Source organism: Typopeltis vanoorti, chromosome 4, assembly GCF_054136105.1.
Source record: "Typopeltis vanoorti isolate ZY-2024b chromosome 4, IOZ_Tvanoo_1.0, whole genome shotgun sequence".
NCBI classification, from domain to species: domain Eukaryota; kingdom Metazoa; phylum Arthropoda; class Arachnida; order Uropygi; family Thelyphonidae; genus Typopeltis; species Typopeltis vanoorti.
In genome coordinates, this window is record NC_143552.1 from 11615746 (window position 1) to 11633899 (window position 18154).

The 18154-nt window shown below is 39.8% G+C and overlaps 1 protein-coding gene across 2 annotated transcripts in view; it reads left to right on the forward strand.

Moving 5' to 3' along the window:
* Positions 1-18154, forward strand: part of thoc5 (THO complex subunit 5) — a 514059-nt gene that overhangs the window by 475808 nt on the left and 20097 nt on the right. For both annotated transcript variants that reach the window (XM_090391636.1, XM_090391637.1), the window contains one exon: positions 16336-16526. In XM_090391636.1, coding sequence (XP_090247762.1) covers positions 16336-16526 — 191 coding nt within the window. The remainder of the gene's footprint in view (positions 1-16335; positions 16527-18154) is intronic.

Below are 18154 nucleotides of genomic sequence, written 5' to 3' on the forward strand. Positions count from 1 at the left end.
AAAAGCAAAATGGTACCAAAGAAACAAATAACTACAATCCCCCCCCCCCCACCCCCCCCCCCCCCCACCCCCCCCCCCCCCCACCCCCCCCCCCCCCCACCCCCCCCCCCCCCCACCCCCCCCCCCCCCCACCCCCCCCCCCCCCCACCCCCCCCCCCCCCCACCCCCCCCCCCCCCCACCCCCCCCCCCCCCCACCCCCCCCCCCCCCCACCCCCCCCCCCCCCCACCCCCCCCCCCCCCCACCCCCCCCCCCCCCCACCCCCCCCCCCCCCCACCCCCCCCCCCCCCCACCCCCCCCCCCCCCCACCCCCCCCCCCCCCCACCCCCCCCCCCCCCCACCCCCCCCCCCCCCCACCCCCCCCCCCCCCCACCCCCCCCCCCCCCCACCCCCCCCCCCCCCCACCCCCCCCCCCCCCCACCCCCCCCCCCCCCCACCCCCCCCCCCCCCCACCCCCCCCCCCCCCCACCCCCCCCCCCCCCCACCCCCCCCCCCCCCCACCCCCCCCCCCCCCCACCCCCCCCCCCCCCCACCCCCCCCATATTTTGGATAGATGAGCTATGTAGAAAAGATGTTGACAATGCATGGAAATTCATGCACAAGCAATGCATAACTGCATACCAAAGGTAAAGTGAGTAAATAGAGTAAGAGTGAAATCAAGCAAGCTGTGTTGAAAAAAAAAATGCTATAGATGTGGTACAAAAGAGTTGGTGGTATTTGGATTCATGAAGAGTATAAAGTGTAGACTAGGAAGGTGACGAGCATGGTTAAGAAAGAAAAAGTGTAGTATGAGAGGTTGGTTCGTTTACTGGTGCAAGAACAGCAAAGGTTACAACAGTACAGCATCTACGTATAAATAAAATTACGGCAAAGATTACAGCAGTACATAAATTGTCGAAGACAAATTAGTAAACAATATGTATGCACAAAACTTAAGCTTAGCAATGCAGTATCTACATATAAACAAAATTTCATCAAAGATCACAGCAATACACAAGGTCAAAGGCTATAGCACTTTGACAGGCATTCCCAACCCTATGCCCGCGGGCACCATGGCGCCTGTCGCTGTTCAACCTTGTGCTGTATAGTTTGAAATAATCACGTGCACATCACGCAATAATCCATGGCATGCTATATGACGCATTTGTTAATGACACACAAGTATTAAACGCATAGAATGTAAAGTAGACACGCATTTGAAGTTGTTAATTATCTGTTGCTAGTTATATGCGCATAATTTTAACGGTGTCTTGTACTTACATTTTTGATTAGATTCCAGATGAAAACTTCTGGAATCTAGTGGATAGAAAAAAGTTTCCATTCTTAAAAAGAGCTGTGTATTCTTAAAAGATAAAATCGTTTTTTGGTTCCACATACCTTTGTGAATCATTGTTTTCAACCATGAATATCATAAAATCACAATATAGATCACGACTCACTCATGACGAGCATCTTGATGATTGTTTAAGAACTGGAATATCATCATATTCTCCTAATTATGAAGCACTGGCCAATGAAATGCAATGCCAAAGATCGCACTAACTTACATATATACATTTACATTTTTTATATAATGTAAACTTTTAAGTAATAAAACATTTCATTATAATGTAAACTTTGTATGTATTCATTTAACAAAAGAATTCAAAAAATTTGCTTGAAAAAAATGGATGGTGCCCATTGCCCTACCGGTATTTTAGAATGTGCTCTAGGAAACAAAAAGGTTGGGAACCTCTGCCCTAGGATTCTGTTCTTGGGTCCCTGCTTTGTAAATGATATATCATATGAACTGACTGGGGGTCTTCAGTTGTTTGCTTATGATGCAAGGTTGCAGAGAATTATAAGTAGTACTGCTAATGCTAATTCCCTTCTGGAAGATTTGGGTAGACTTTTGACTTGGACAAAGGAGTGGGAGTTGTAGCTTTAATATTTAATAAGTTAAGTGTAAAGTGTCACATTTTGGAGTGCAGAAACATAAGGCAGTGTACTATATTGATGGTACTGTACTGCAGGTAGTGGATAAGATTGAAGATTTGGGAGTGGTGGTCGCAGTGAACTGAAGTTTAGATGACATATTGTAAGTGTTGCAGAGACTGATCGTAGTACTGCTGTATTAATATTTAGTACTTAACTGTTTTAGAAATCGTGACAGTATGGAATGGTGTGTGTGTGTGTGTGTGTGTGTGTGTGTGTGTGTGTGTGTGTGTGTGTGTGTGTGTGTGTGTGTGTGTGTGTGTGTGTGTGTGTGTGTGATCTTTCTCCCACAGTGGCTAACAATATCTGTTTAAATATGGCTGGAATTCCAACAAAATTCATACCTCCTAAGAAAAACATTGAAAAAAAAAATTATATATATATATATAGCCACTGAAAAAGTTATACAAAAAAAAAAAAAATTACCCTAATGAAGGTTATTTTTTTTCCCACCATAATCATGGAAAAACTGGAGGAATTGTTAAGTATAACAATTCCTCTGCATACCAGATTATACATTTGGATCATACTGCATCTCAAAAGAAATGATTATTCAAAAAAGTTACATCATGACCAAGAGAAATTGCCAATAAAGCTAAAACCCTGTTAACTAGTTTAACTGATATATGGGGTCTGAAAAAATTAACAAACCTAATATCCCTTCCCTTCTTCGTCCAGCAGCTGACAAAACAGATAGCTTCACGTACAACTTGCCAAACAATTAGCTAAATCACCTCCCCCCACACACACAAATAAAGGCAACTCTCCCTCCTTTGTTAAAAATTCTACTCACTTTAAAACCATAACAGAAAATCTTAGTCTAAAAGATTCAGACATCATAGTCAGTTGTGACGTTACTCTTTTGTTTGCTAGTGTACCTTTTACAGAGATCCTTGATGTTATTAAGCCACATTTATCTAATGACATTTATGAATTTATCTGAAGATACAACCAAAGAAGAATCTAATGCAGAAAATTATAAAATGGAAGCTGCAATTATTGGACATCTGCAGAATGAGTGAGGACTGGAAGATAAAGACATTTGTGTTTGGTATTACGATGGTATAAACAGAAGAGGTAGACCATACAGAAAATGGTCTGAATGATCTGAATTATTCAGACTGTTTCACATTAAAAAAATATACAAACACCAAGATAGGGAATGCTATAAGCACCCCCCCCCTCCCCAAATAGCCAATTTCTGTATGAATTTTCTAGAAAACCAAGCACACAAGATAGCTACCAACAGTTTCGCTACTACACTGGGTAGATGTTGATTTTGCTAGGCCTCATTCGCCTAGACACATTAAATAATTTTTGACACATTTAAACAGCCAACATCCAAAAACACATTTCACCAGAAACTAGGCAATGACTATCAAATGGTTCATTATCCTTCTCTGTTCATAGATAGGCATATAAGCAATCACATCAAACCACCCATTCCAACAGACTAGCATCCTCAAAACACTTGCACACAGAGCCAAGGCTATTTGTTCGAATGGCACAGCCCTGGATAATTAACTCTGGTACCTATGTAACTCTTTTTTTTTTTAACCAGTGCCCTCCCCATAAAATAACCCATCTATATACCCTCTCCATTCCTTCTAAGCCAAAATGCAAGCTCACAACAAAACTATTCCCATCTCTTATGTTCAAGATATATCTGAAAAGAGAGCCACATCATTTCTTACCGCCTTCAAACCACATATTCAGCTAGCTCCTTCATCGGTTTTTCCTAAGGATCGGCTTGGCCTACTTTAGACAGACTAGATTTGTTAACATCCATGGTCTGCCAGTCCTGACTTGTGTCCTTCCAGGACACAAGTCAGGACTGGCAGACCATGCTCCAGATATTCCTTTGCACAGGATTGAATGGGAGAAAACAACTGTGCTACGCAGTAGCTACTACAGATCTAAGAGACTATTTTTAGAATTGGCATAAGCTATAAAGCACTCCCCACCAACAAACAAATAGGGCTGTATTAATTTGCCAAAAATTAATTTGCCCGGGGCAGAGCTGACTACTACCGGGTGCGTCCCCAGGTGGCGGATCGGGGAACAGCCTTCAGGTATGGAGGTTAACTGCGATATAAGCAGAGCAATCTGGCGAATAAGCAGCCATGGACCAACAGCGACTGAGCTATCAGGGCGTGGGAGAGCAGAAGTGACAACTCTGTCTCACTTAAAACCTCACAAAGCCCAATGACAACTCGGTGACATGGCGAGTAGTGCCGCCATTAAATAAGTACCTGCTGGGGTCACCGCCCCTGACATTGGGAAGCAGCATTGTCAGTACTGACACAAGGTTGAAGCCAAATGAACGGAAAAGCTTGTGATCAGAGATTTGCAGATGGCAATAAGATTATATTGTGTACGTCTGTAATACTGCGGAGCAGAAAGCAAATGGAGAAACTACTGCTCTACCTTATCTCCAGAACAACCACCATGGTGAGCAAACCCTTACAATTGGCCCCAAGTTCCTGGCGTCCCTTAAATGGGACAGGGGTGCGAAGAATTTCCGGGCTCAAAATGGTGTCCACTTTTAAAATTGCAACTTGGAATGTCAGAACTCTGTATAAAGCTGGCAAATTAAGAAATGCCACAAGAGAAATCAAGAGGCTGGGCATCCGGATTTTGGGAATTTGCGAGACAAGATGGCCAGGATCTGGAAAGTGTCAACAAGATAATATGACAATGTATTACTCTGGGAATGATGAGAACAAACATCGACATGGTGTAGCTGTAATAGTAGATGAAGAAATCAATAAATCAGTAATAAATTGGATTCCATTTTCTGAAAGGATAATGCTGTTACAACATAAGGGAAACCCCGTTAACATAAATATCATCCAAGCTTATGCACCCACAGCTGACAAAAGTGAAGAAGATGTTGAAGAGTTTTATGAACACCTAAAAGAGATTAAAAACCGAACAAAGAAACATGATATAAACATAGTGATGGGTGACTTCAATGCAAAAGTGGGAAGAGGGGGTGATGGAGAAATTGTTGGCGAACATGGCTTAGGCACCAGAAATGACAGAGGAGATTGCCTAGTCCAATTCTGTCAGGAAGAAGATCTAACAATAGCAAATACCTGGTTTAAACTTCTACCCAGAAGACTGTACACTTGGAAATCGCCTCAAGATAACCAACATAATATTGTCAGAAATCAAATTGATTATATACTGATAAATAAAAGATTCCACAGTAGTATAAAGAGTGCAAAGACTTATCCTGGAGCAGATATCTCATCAGACCACAATCCCATAGTTGCAGAAGTACGTCTTAGATTAAAATCAGCTAAAAAATCACAAAAGAAGAAAAAGAAAATTGATGTAGAAAAACTGAAAGACCCGAACATAAATAAAAGTGCCAAGACACAGCTTAACCTGCGATTACAACAGATTAACATAGAAGAAAATAAAAGTGTGGAATCTCTTTGGAATAGCTTAAAGAATGCCATCGTAACAACAAGTATTGAAGAAGTAGGTTATGTGAATAATATAAAACAACAGGAATGGATGACAGATGAGATTCTTTCTCTTATTGATACAAGAAGAATGTATAAAAACAAAGACCTAGCCAGGTATACAGAAACACATAACATCATCAAGAAAAAAATTAAAGAAGCCAAGGAAAATTGGATGAAAAATTTATGTACTGAAATTGAACTGCTTCAGAAACAACATGATAATTTCAATCTGTATAAGAAAATCAACGAAATTTCCGGAAAACTGAGGAAAAAGCAAATAGTGTCTCTAAGAGACGAAAATGGAAAAATAGTTCTAGAAGAAGAGAATAAAGCACAGATTTGGATAAAATATGTAACAGAACTTTTCAATGATACTAGACAGAAGCCTATAAATATAAAAGATAACATTCAAGGACCAGCAATCATGAAATGCGAAATAGAGAATGCTATACAAACAAGTAAAACAGGAAAAGCCAGTGGACCAGATGGTGTGCAAACAGAATTTTTAAAATTAATCGAACCAGATAACATCAAACTTCTTGAAAAACTATTTAATAAAATATATGAAAGTGATGAATTTCCATCAGATTGGCTCAAATCTACATTTATCACTATCCCAAAGAAACCCAAAACGAATTCCTGTGGTGACTTCAGACTTATTAGTCTAATGAGCCAAACATTAAAAATATTTTTGAAAGTAATTCAGAATCGCATTTATAGAAAAAGTGAAGAAACTCTAAGTGAAACACAATTCGGCTTTCGGAATGGTTTTGGTACTAGAGAGGCCCTTTTCTGTACCCAAATATTGATACAAAAAATGCATAGAAAATGCTGAAATGCTACGTGTAGTCTATTCTGCTCTATGGAGTTGAAACATGGACATTGAAGGCGACAACCATCAAGAAAATCGAAGCCTTTGAGATGTGGCTATACAGAAGAATGCTAAAGATATCATGGACAGAAAAAATTACCAATGAAGATGTCTTAAAATCCATTGGCAAAGCTAAACATCTTGTACAAATAATCAAGAAACGAAAAACATCATATCTTGGACACATCATGAGAAACAGCAAATACCAACTTCTACAAACTATTTTGGTAGGAAGAATTGATGGCAAAGGAACTAGAGGAAGAAAAAGAATATCATGGTTTGACAACATCAAGACGTGGACAGGAAAGAGCAGTGCACAACTGCTTAGATTAGCACAAGAGCTCAGTTTGTTCGCCAAGATGGTCGCTGACCTTCAATAGAAGATAGCACAATAAGAAGAAGAATTTGCCAAAGAGCTAGTACACAGCCATTCTAAGACCAAATTAGCACAAACTTCTCCAAATTAATTCACTTTGCTGTAATCTGATTCCTGGGGAGCATCTTTTTAAGGCATTATTTCCTTTTCAGTTATAATTTGAATTGTTTCCATAACATTCCAATCGAGTGCTGTCTCACCACAGTTGTGATTTGTGCACTGATGATGGTTAGAAAACAAAATATTAATATGTTAAACTAATTCATTATAGTTTCTTCTTCTAGTATTGCTCCATGCTGTGTTAGCATACATGTGAATATTTGTAACTTTATAACATTTGAAATAAATAAAAACTTACTAGTTCTCCCTACTAAGTAGCATTATAGATACAGGTAATATGTTATACACAATTTCATTATCTGCATTTTGCATATATACGTGGCTTCATTGTGGTATAAAAGGACTATTGTTGTTTCCTATCCAAGGTTAAGGAAGCTTCAGCACATGTAACTTGTTTTCTAACTACATCCACTGTGCCCAATGGCCAATGTCCATTTTGTGTCTTTAGTGCTGCACTGGTCTATGCTGTATTATTTTATCTATAAACATGAAGATCTGACAAAAGATGAAAAGCAACTGACACCTTTCGACCATTATAGAAGTCACTATGCATTCCACAATCTCAAAATGACCGGTGAGGCTGTAGCTGCAAATCATGTTGCTGCTGAAGAATTTCATGATCACTTCAAAGCAGAAAGATCAAAAGAAGGTTACATACCAAAGCAGGTGTTTATCCTAGATGAAACTCGCCTCTTTTGGAAGCGTAAACAGTCTTACAAACCTAACCATTAAAGAGAAGACAGTGCCTGGGTTCAAAATCACCTAAGACCAAGTGTATTGCTTCCGGGGACTACTAAATGAGAGCTCTCATGGTGTTTCACTCAGAAAACCTGCAGTCACTGATTGGATGCGTAAATGTTCATTATCCAGTGGCAATTAATTTAGCTCGTGCTTATTGGAAAATTATTTCAGGATAGCAGATGTTTTACACTCACGTGTGAGTGATCAGGCAGTATACAGTTTATTTTTTAGTTATTAAATGTCCAATTTAAAAAAGAAAAGAATTATTCATTATTAAAACACTTAAGGAATAGGACAACGTAGTTAAGAATATAAATTAAATTAAACTTTAATAAATATTTTCCGATATTTCGGCAATGTCACATTGCCATTTTCTAAAGGAACTTACAAAAAAGTTACGTGCACGTAAGCACTACAACACAGAAACTGGGAATGAAAAGATGAAGCTATCGTTCTCCTAACAGTCCTGATGGTGCCCTCTAGCGGGCTAAGTAGGTGTTCTTGGCCATTGGGCTGAAGGTCTGCAGATGTAGGCCTCCCAAATTTGGGGCAGTCACATACACCCAAATTTGTTGAGGTTTGGAGAATTTCTCAGGGCTGAGGCTGATTCCATAAAGAGTCTTTCAAATTTGTATTTGCTACGATGTATCACTGTAGCTTTCTTCCACCATATTCTGTGGCGTGTATCCAGAGCATGGTCCGCAAGCCCAAAATGACTGTATTTGTGAAATCGGATGTAGTCCTTGTGTTCCGAAATTCTGATATTCGCTGTCCTGCCTGTTTGGCCAAAGTAAGACAGTTTACAACTGCAAGGGACCTGGTAAACACCAGGTAGGTCTAGGGGAAGTGGTTGGTCTTTAGTGGAGCGGATAAGGGATGCCAATATTTTGTAAGGTTTGTAACAGGGGGTCAGATCATGTTTTTTTAAGATTTTGGTAATCTTTTCCGAGGTGCCTCGGATGTAGGGAATGGTGATGGATTTAGAGTAATCCTTGTTGTGGGAGAAGGGAGGGGATCTGTGGTTTATAGGTTCTAATATTTTTTGGATTTTTTTTTTTTTTGGGGGGGGGGTAGCCATTGGCTGAGAAAGTGTTGAGGATGTGATTTAGTTCAGTGTTTAGGGCCAAGTCGTTTGAACAGATTAGTTTAGCCCTGTTGTATAGTGTTTTCACTACTCCATATTGTTGTGGGGGGGGGGGGGTTTGGTGAATGTATCTGCCTGTATGGGTGGGTTTTCTGTAAACTGAGAAAACCAAGGATCCATTAGGCTGGCGGGTGACTAGTGTGTCTAGGAAAGGGAGGCTGTTGTTTTACTCTTTTTCCAGAGTGAATTTGATTCTGGGGTGTTGGTTGTTTAAGTGTGTTAAGAAGGAGAGAAGTGTTTCAGAGCCATGTGGCCAAATAGCGAACACATCATCAACGTAGCGAAGCCATATGGTTGGTTTTTGTGGGGCAGAGGCTAAGGCTTTTTCTTCAAAGGTCTCCATAAAGAAATTGGCCAAGGGTGGGGAGAGTGGTGAACCCATGGTTGTCCCCTCTATTTGTTTGTAGAATTTTCCCTGCCGAACGAAATAGACTGAGTTCATTGTGAACTGAAATAAGGCTGAGATGTCGGGAGAAAATTTAGCTTCGATTAGCTCTAAAGTTTCCTTGAGTGGGACATTTGTAAATAAAGAGGACACATCAAAGCTGACCATTATATCAGTATGTTGGAGTGTAAGGTTTTCTATGCTGGCTTTGAAATGGGCTGAGTTTTTTATGTGTGATGGTGTGTTGCCAGTATAGTGTGTAAGCTCTTTGGCCAAATGTTTAGCTATTTTGTATGTGGGGGGAATCAATGCCATCCACTATGGGATGTAACGGCACATTTTCTTTGTGTATTTTTGGGAGTCCGTAAATACGGAGGGGTATAGAGTTAAATGGCTTTAATCTGTTGGTAACTTCTACAGGCCAAGAAGTGACTCTCTTAAGGAGACTGTGAAGTTTTCTAATTTAAGAGTTGGTGGGATTGTAATTGATAGGGAGGTAAGTGGTCCGATCTAATAGAAGAGCATTCAGCTTACATGTGTAGTCCTTTTGGTTAAGTAATACAGTTGCATTTCCCTTATCCGCTTTGGTGATAACTAATTCTTTATTATTTTTTATTTCCTCTAGAGCTTTATATTCCTTGTTTGATATATGTTGGTTTTTGGTGGTCTTGCTTTGGAAAGGACACAGGCTACATCCAGTCTTACACTGTTGGCGACTTGTTGTGGAAGGTGGCGGATTCCGCGCTCGATCTGGATCATAATATCTTCACTAGGTATTTTATTGGGAGCAATGGCGAAGTTGTGTCCACGTGCCAGTGCGTTGAGTGCTTCAGGCTTTAGGGTGACTGAAGAAAGGTTGATTACCGTGTTGGTAGCAGGTTTTGCAAAGACGGTAGAGTTCTTTTTTAATTTTTCGAACTTTTTCATCTGTCGGCCTCGTATTTTTTTTAATTCTTTTTCGGCAGCGGTACATGAGACGTCATTTAAAATCGACCAAGGTTCGTGGTTCAAAGTGCGCGAAAGTTCATCTCCGACGGCACGAATAGCTTCGTTAATGTCCGCTAAGAGCGACCGCGTGGCGGTGATTTGTTCGCGTAGCTAGCACGGTTATATATTCGGAGAGCTTTTTGAGACACAAACCGGTGCTTAAATTTCACACAGTTCGGAATTACTTTATTATCCCGGCAGCGTTTCAGGAACGCTAGACGATTTAATTGTCTAGACAGCTTCAATTTCAATTTACCGTATTGGCGGGCCTTCCGTGCGATTGTATCTCCGTGGATAATGTTGATTCTCGTAGACAGGCTTATACGTTGGTTATGCATTATTAAAACACTTAAGGAATAGAACAACGCAGTTAAGAATATAAATTAAATTAAACTTTAATAAATATTTTCCGATATTTCGGGAATGTCACATTGCCATTTTCTAAAGGAACTTACAAAAAAGTTACGTGCACGTAAGCACTACAACACAGAAACTGGGAATGAAAAGATGAAGCTATCGTTCTCCTAACAGTCCTCATGGTGCCCTCTAGCGGGCTAAGTAGGTGTTCTTGGCCGTTGGGCTGAAGGTCTGCAGATGTAGGCCTCCCAAATTTGGGGGAGTCGCATACACCCAAATTTGTTGAGGTTTGGAGAATTTCTCAGGGCTGAGGCTGATTCCATAAAGAGTCTTTCAAATTTGTATTTGCTACGGTGTATAACTATAGCTTTCTTCCACCATATTCTGTGGCGTGTATCCAGAGCATGGTCCGCAAGCCCAGAATGACTGTATACACCGTAGTAAATACAAATTTGAAAGACTCTTTATGGAATCAGCCTCAGCCCTGAGAAATTCTCCAAACCTCAACAAATTTGGGTGTATGCGACTGCCCCAAATTTGGGAGGCCTACATCTGCAGACCTTCAGCCCAACGGCCAAGAACACCTACTTAGCCCGCTAGAGGGCACCATCAGGACTGTTAGGAGAACAATAGCTTCATCTTTTCATTCCCAGTTTCTGTGTGTTGTAGTGCTTACGTGCACGTAACTTTTTTGTAAGTTCCTTTAGAAAATGGCAATGTGACATTGCCGAAATATCGGAAAATATTTATTAAAGTTTAATTTAATTTATATTCTTAACTACGTTGTTCTATTCCTTAAGTGTTTTAATAATGCATAACCAACGTATAAGCTTGTCTACGAGAATCAATATCATCCACGGAGATACAATCGCACAGAAGGCCCGCCAATACGGTAAATTGAAATTGAAGCTGTGATAGCTTCATATCTTCATTCTCAGTTACTGTATTGTTATTGCCTGTGTGCACCTGCCTTTTTGTAAGTTGCTTTAGAAAATGGCAATGTGACATTGCCGAAATATCAGAAATATCTATTAAAGTATAATTTAATTTATATTCGGATCTACGTTGTTTCAATTCCCTAAGTTATTTAGAAAAGATAATTAAATCGTCTAGCGTTCCTGAAACGCTGACGGGATAATAAAGTAATCCTGAACTGTGTGAAATTTAAGCACTGGTTTGTATCACAAAAAGCTCTCCGAATATATAACCGCGCTAGCTACGCGAACAAATCACCGCCACGCGGTTGCTCTTAGCAGACATTAACGAAGCTATTCGTGCCGTCGGAGATGAACTTTCGCGCACTTTGAACCATGAACTTTGGTCGATTTTACATGACGTCTCATGTACCGCTGCCGAAAAAGAATTTAAAAAAATACGAGGCTGACAGATTAATAAGTTCGAAAAATTAAAAAAGAACTCTACCGTCTTTCCAAAACCTGCTACCAACATGGTAATCAACCTTTCTTCAGTCACTCTAAAGCCCAAAGCACTCAACGCACTGGCACGTGGACACAACTTCGCCATTGCTCCCAATAAAATACCTAGTGAAGATATTATGATCCAGATCGAGCGCGGAATCTGCCACCTTCCACAACAAGTCGCCAACAGTGTAAGACTGGATACATCCAGACTGCGTCCCTTCCAAAGCAAGATCACAAAAACCAACATATCAAACAAGGAATATAAAGCTCTACAGGAAATGAAAAATAATAAAGAATTAGTTATCACCAAAGCGGATAAGGGAAATGCAACTGTATTACTTAACCAAAAGGACTACACAGGTAAGCTGAATGCTCTTCTATTCGATCGGACCACTTACCTCCCTATCAATTACAATCCCACCAACTCTCAAATTAGAAAACTTCACAGGCTCCTTAAGAGAGTCACTTCTTGGCCTGTAGAAGTTACCAACAGATTAAAGCCTTTTAACTCTATACCCCCCCCCTCCCCGTATTTACGGACTCCCAAAAATACACAAAGAAAATGTGCCATTACGTCCCATAGTGGATGGCATTGATTCCCCCCACATACAAATTAGCTAAACATTTGGCCAAAGAGCTTACACACTATACTGGCAACACACCATCACACATAAAAAAAACTCAGCCCATTTCAAAGCCAGCATAGAAAACCTTACACTCCAACATACTGACATAATGGTCATCTTTGGTGTGTCCTCTTTATTTACAAATGTCCCACTCAAGGAAACTTTAGAGCTAATCCAAGCTAAATTTTCTCCTGACATCTCAGCCTTATTTCAGTTCACAATGAACTCAGGCTATTTCGTTTGGCAGGGAAAATTCTACAAACAAATAGAGGGGACAGCCATGGGTTCACCACTCTTCCCACCCTTGGCCAATTTCTTTATGGAGACCTTTGAAGAAAAAGCCTTAGCCTCTGCCCCACAAAAACCAACCATATGGCTTCGCTACGTTGATGATGTGTTCGCTATTTGGCCACATGGCTCTGAAACACTTCTCTCCTTCTTAACACACTTAAACAACCAACACCCCAGAATCAAATTCACTCTGGAAAAAGAGTAAAACAACAGCCTCCCTTTCCTAGACACACTAGTCACCCGCCAGCCTAATGGATCCTTGGTTTTCTCAGTTTACAGAAAACCCACCCATACAGGGAGATACATTCACCAACAATCCCCCCCCCCCTCTCACAACAATATGGAGTAGTGAAAACACTATACAACAGGGCTAAACTAATCTGTTCAAACAACTTGGCCCTAAACACTGAACTAAATCACATCCTCAACACTTTCTCAGCCAATGGCTACCCCCCCCCCCCAAAAAAAAAAAATCCAAAAAATATTAGAACCTATAAACCACAGATCCCCTCCCTTCCCCCATAACAAGGATTACTCTAAATCCATCACCATTCCCTACATCCGAGGCACCTCGGAAAAGATTACCAAAATCTTAAAAAAACATGACCTGACCTCCTGTTACAAACCTTACAAAAAATTGGCATCCCTTATCCGCTCCACTAAAGACCAACCACTTCCCCTAGACCTACCTGGTGTTTACCAGGTCCCTTGCAGTTGTAAACTGTCTTACTTTGGCCAAACGGGCAGGACAGCGAATATCAGAATTTCGGAACACAAGGACTACATCCGGTTTCACAAATACAGTCATTTTGGGCTTGCGGACCATGCTCTGGATACACGCCACAGAGTATGGTGGAAGAAAGCTACAGTGATACACCGTAGCAAATACAAATTTGAAAGACTCTTTATGGAATCAGCCTCAGCCCTGAGAAATTCTCCAAACCTCAACAAATTTGGGTGTATGCGACTGCCCCAAATTTGGGAGGCCTACATCTGCAGACCTTCAGCCCAGCAGCCAAGAACACCTACTTAGCCCGCTAGAGGGCACCATCAGGACTGTTAGGAGAACGATAGCTTCATCTTTTCATTCCCAGTTTCTGTGTTGTAGTGCTTACGTGCATGTAACTTTTTTGCAAGTTCCTTTAGAAAATGGCAATGTGACATTGCCGAAATATCGGAAAATATTTATTAAAGTTTAATTTAAATTATATTCTTAACTACGTTGTTCTATTCCTTAAGTGTTTTAATAATGCATAACCAACGTATAAGCCTGTCAACAAGAAAAGAATTATTCAATAAAAAACTTAAAAAAAAACATCAGATAGTTATATTGAAATGCAAAACTTATAATTGAATGATGGTTTCTAGTTATCCTTTGGACTTTCTATCTGTATTTCCATGACAAGTGTCACAGTTCTCAACTAAAAAGAAAAAAAAAAGCAGTTTGAATCTCATGTATGTGTTAAGAAAATCCCACTTTATAATGCTTATTCACCTTTATTGTTTCACTGCATTGTAATTTTGAATAGTATGTTTTATTGCATACTGATATTTTATTGCACACTTCTGTTGTTATGTTTTATTGATTATAGATTTTTTTTTTTTTTTAAGGAAAATATATAAGGTACTATTTAGTAACAAATGCAAATTGAAGTTTTATTTGCTGAGAGTAGTGGTACCTAAGAAATTGATCTTAGCAGTATGCTTCTATTGAAGTGTGCATTAATCAGATTATTTCAGAGAAACCGAGTGGTTTCATGTGATATATTTTATTTTGTATGTAAAGCTGGCCTGGTTGGTCAAGCGGATGGAGTATCTGCTATTCACCCAACAGGCTGCATGTTCAAATCTCACTGTAGCCATGGGTATTTGTTAATGTCTTTCAGCGGTATATGAATTTCTATCACCCAGTATGCAAACACCTTTCCATATCAAAGATCTGAAGAAGTGGCTTAAAAAAACTTCCGTATATAGTCTCTAGAGTAGGATTTCAAATTATGTAGCTTTTAGCCCAACACAGACACTGCTTGGGAAGAAGTCAATGGACACCATGGTGTCAGATGCAAAGAGCCATGGCACCCACCTTAATAAGATATAGGGTCTTCTTTTGCTGCAATGACTGCAGCATTCCTTTGGGACATACTTTCCACAAATGTATGATAGTGATCAATGGAAATTTTGGACCATTCTCCGTAGGCATATAATGAGGTCCTGGACTGTTGTGGGGCAGATGCCCCTTGACTTCACCTGATTCTCCAATTCATCCCACAGATGTTCAATTGAGATCAGGCTCTATGGAAGCCAGTCAAGTTTGATGACATGTCTGCAAACGTTACAGCAGCCTTATGACATGGTACATTATCTTGCTGAAAGAAACAATGGTCAGTTCTGTACAAACACCACAAAGTAGGAAGCATTGTCTTGTCCAAAATGTTCAAATACCTTTTGGAGTTCAATGTTTGTGGCATCATAAACAGAGGTTCAAAGCCAAACTAGGAAAAACAGGACCATACCATCACACCGGCACCTCTGAATTTCATAGTTGGGGTTAGCACTCTGGTAAGAGATGTTCACTTGGTATCTGCTTAGTAGAGTGTGTAGTGTGATTTGTCACTCCATAACACAGCTTTCCAAGTTTCCACATCCCACTGGACATGATCTTTGCACCACTGAAAATGATGCTGCATATTGGTTTGGGTAATGTGGGGCTTATTGCATATCATCCTTCGTAGCACCCTATGGCCGTGTTCAGTGAGTCATCCACTGTGAGTAACACTTGCAGTTGACTCCCTGCACTTCCATCTCAGAATGGTGTCACTGATTGTTGACCTGGGATCCCAATTTGTCAACAATTTACAAAACAGAGAGGCCTGCAACATGGCATCCTACTACACCTCTTTCACTTCATCAGTTCCCTTCTCACAGTTGCATAGACTTGGGAGCATCAGAGTCCTTCAATTTATATTGGCTACAAACACGTGACTCATTACATAGCATGATGCACCTTGCCCCCTTGGGGTGAGGAGGGTGGTTGACTTCTTTCCAAACAGTGTGTGTGTATATAAGGTTGTGTGTGTCTATAGTACATTAGTACTGTGAGTGGGTAAGGATTTTTTTCTACTTTTTATTAATTTTTATAATTTTTGGTATTTTTATTCATTTTTACATAGTCTAGAAATACCCTGCTCTAGAGACCAAACATAGAACTCTCAAGCCAATTCTGGCTAGTGATGTTTAGTGGCTCAGTAGTCTAACATAAGGCAGTGAAATTCATCTGCTCGCTGAAACAAAACATATTACATACTGTATTACATATTTCAGAAGTATCAAAAGCCACTAGCCAATAGATAATGATACATAATGTACCAATGCATCTTCTAAATCATCTACTGGAAATTTCTGGGTTTTTCAGGTTTCTTTATGGCTAATTACAGTATTGCACTTATCTGAACAGCATTTGTTATTCAGAAGCTTATAAAAATAACTGCAGTGTTTTTTTTTTTTGTTTTTTTTATCAGAAGCCTCTTTAATAATATGTAATCTAATGGTTTCATTATTAATATTTAGGAACTCGAGCAAGAAGTTAATGTTCATCTGATAGAGATGCTATCCAACAGCATCAAAAAGTATTTATTGCTTTGTCAGCTTCAGCATTTATTGGTTGGATTTGATGTGTTCTTGGAAACCGAAAGCTGCGGGGATACAGTTGAAGGGCCAAGGGAATTTTCTCAAGGAAAAGTTGTTACAATGCCTGCAAGGTTAGTTTAAAATATTAATATATATCATACAGCATCATGTTAATTCATTTTACTACATATTAAAAGACTGTTATACATATAACAAGAAATAAGTCAAAACACTAAACTAGCTGTACACAAGACGGTGTTTTAACCAATTTTGACGTATGTATATGAAAGTTAGGTTGGAAATAAAAGTTAAAAAGACTAAACCTCATACATAAGAGTTCTGAGAAAAACAGGAGAGTGAACAGGTGGTATCAATGGCAGAATCACATCATAAATAGAATATTTGGAAAGAATGTTATTAGCATGGTCACTTAAACAAAATAGAAAGATTAGCAAAATGGATGTTTGCACCAAGGAGATAAGAAAAGGACACAGAGGAAGACCAAAAATCTAGATGGATTCATATAGCCAGAAGTGTCCTAGAAAACAGAAATATCTAGCAATACTGAATGACTAATTTGAGGGGAAATTGTTAATAGGAGATCAGCACAATGTAAACTTAATCATGTAGTACTGTTACAGTATCCTGTACACCCTCTTGAGGATATAGGATAATGTTAGGTACATATCAGGAATTTGATTATGATGAAGATAACAAGAAAAATTATAAACTTTTTGTTTTACATACGCTATTAAAATTCCCTGTGTATAATATTTTTGTAATAATTTCTAGGTAGGATGAACAGATTAAACATAATTTCTGTCTCAAGCTGAGAACAGTCAGGAGGCTAAGGATGCTAAAGTTAAGGGAAACAGCGACTTCATAACCAAATATTTCAACATTATTTCAAAACCAAATAGTTGATGAGAAATTGGATTCCATGTATTTCAATTCTTTTGGGTTGCTAGAGGATAGCAATTCTGTTTTCCATTTAAATAGGCTGTAGGTTTCAAGCCATCTATTTGGTTTGGATGTTGTTGATGTCCTTAGCTGTAGTTGGAGAATTGAACTGGCTTGACAACTTCTGTTTTGTCTCTAGAGCAGAGATAACAGATTATCTAGCCCTTAGCCTACCCAAGGTAATAATGTCCTAGAGGTTTACAGTCAATTACATCATCATCACCACCACTACTTAACTGATGTGTATTCATAAAGATTGTACAGGATACTGTGGTAGTATTTCATAAGTTTACAGTATTTGTAGCTTACTATTGACAATTTTCTTCCAAATTAATCTGTAATATATTACATCACTTATACTGTAGCTCTTGCATTTAAGTCTCCTGAAGCACTGCTAATTAGTCAGTCCACCTTGGTGGATTAATATAGTTAGTATCTCATCTCATCTTCTTTATATCCTCTTTTACCTTGCGGTGTCGAGGGTTTATTAATCATCGGACCTCGAGCTGTTCACAGGATAATGTGTTCAGCCCTAAGCCTCAGTGTATCCGATGTCCTGTAGTGTCAAGTTCTCAATGCCGGGTTGCCTCCTTTGCGGGATGAAAAACCCCAGGATAACCAGGGGGAAAAAAACCTACTATCCATACCCAAGACCGGCTAACTTGGCTATGGCTGAGGAAGATCCTTCAGCTCCTCACATCACCGACGGGAATCGAACCTAGGACACTGCTTCACCAGGTATATGGTTGCGAAGCATACATAGAACTTGGAACCGAGTGCGAAATAAATATATTTGGAA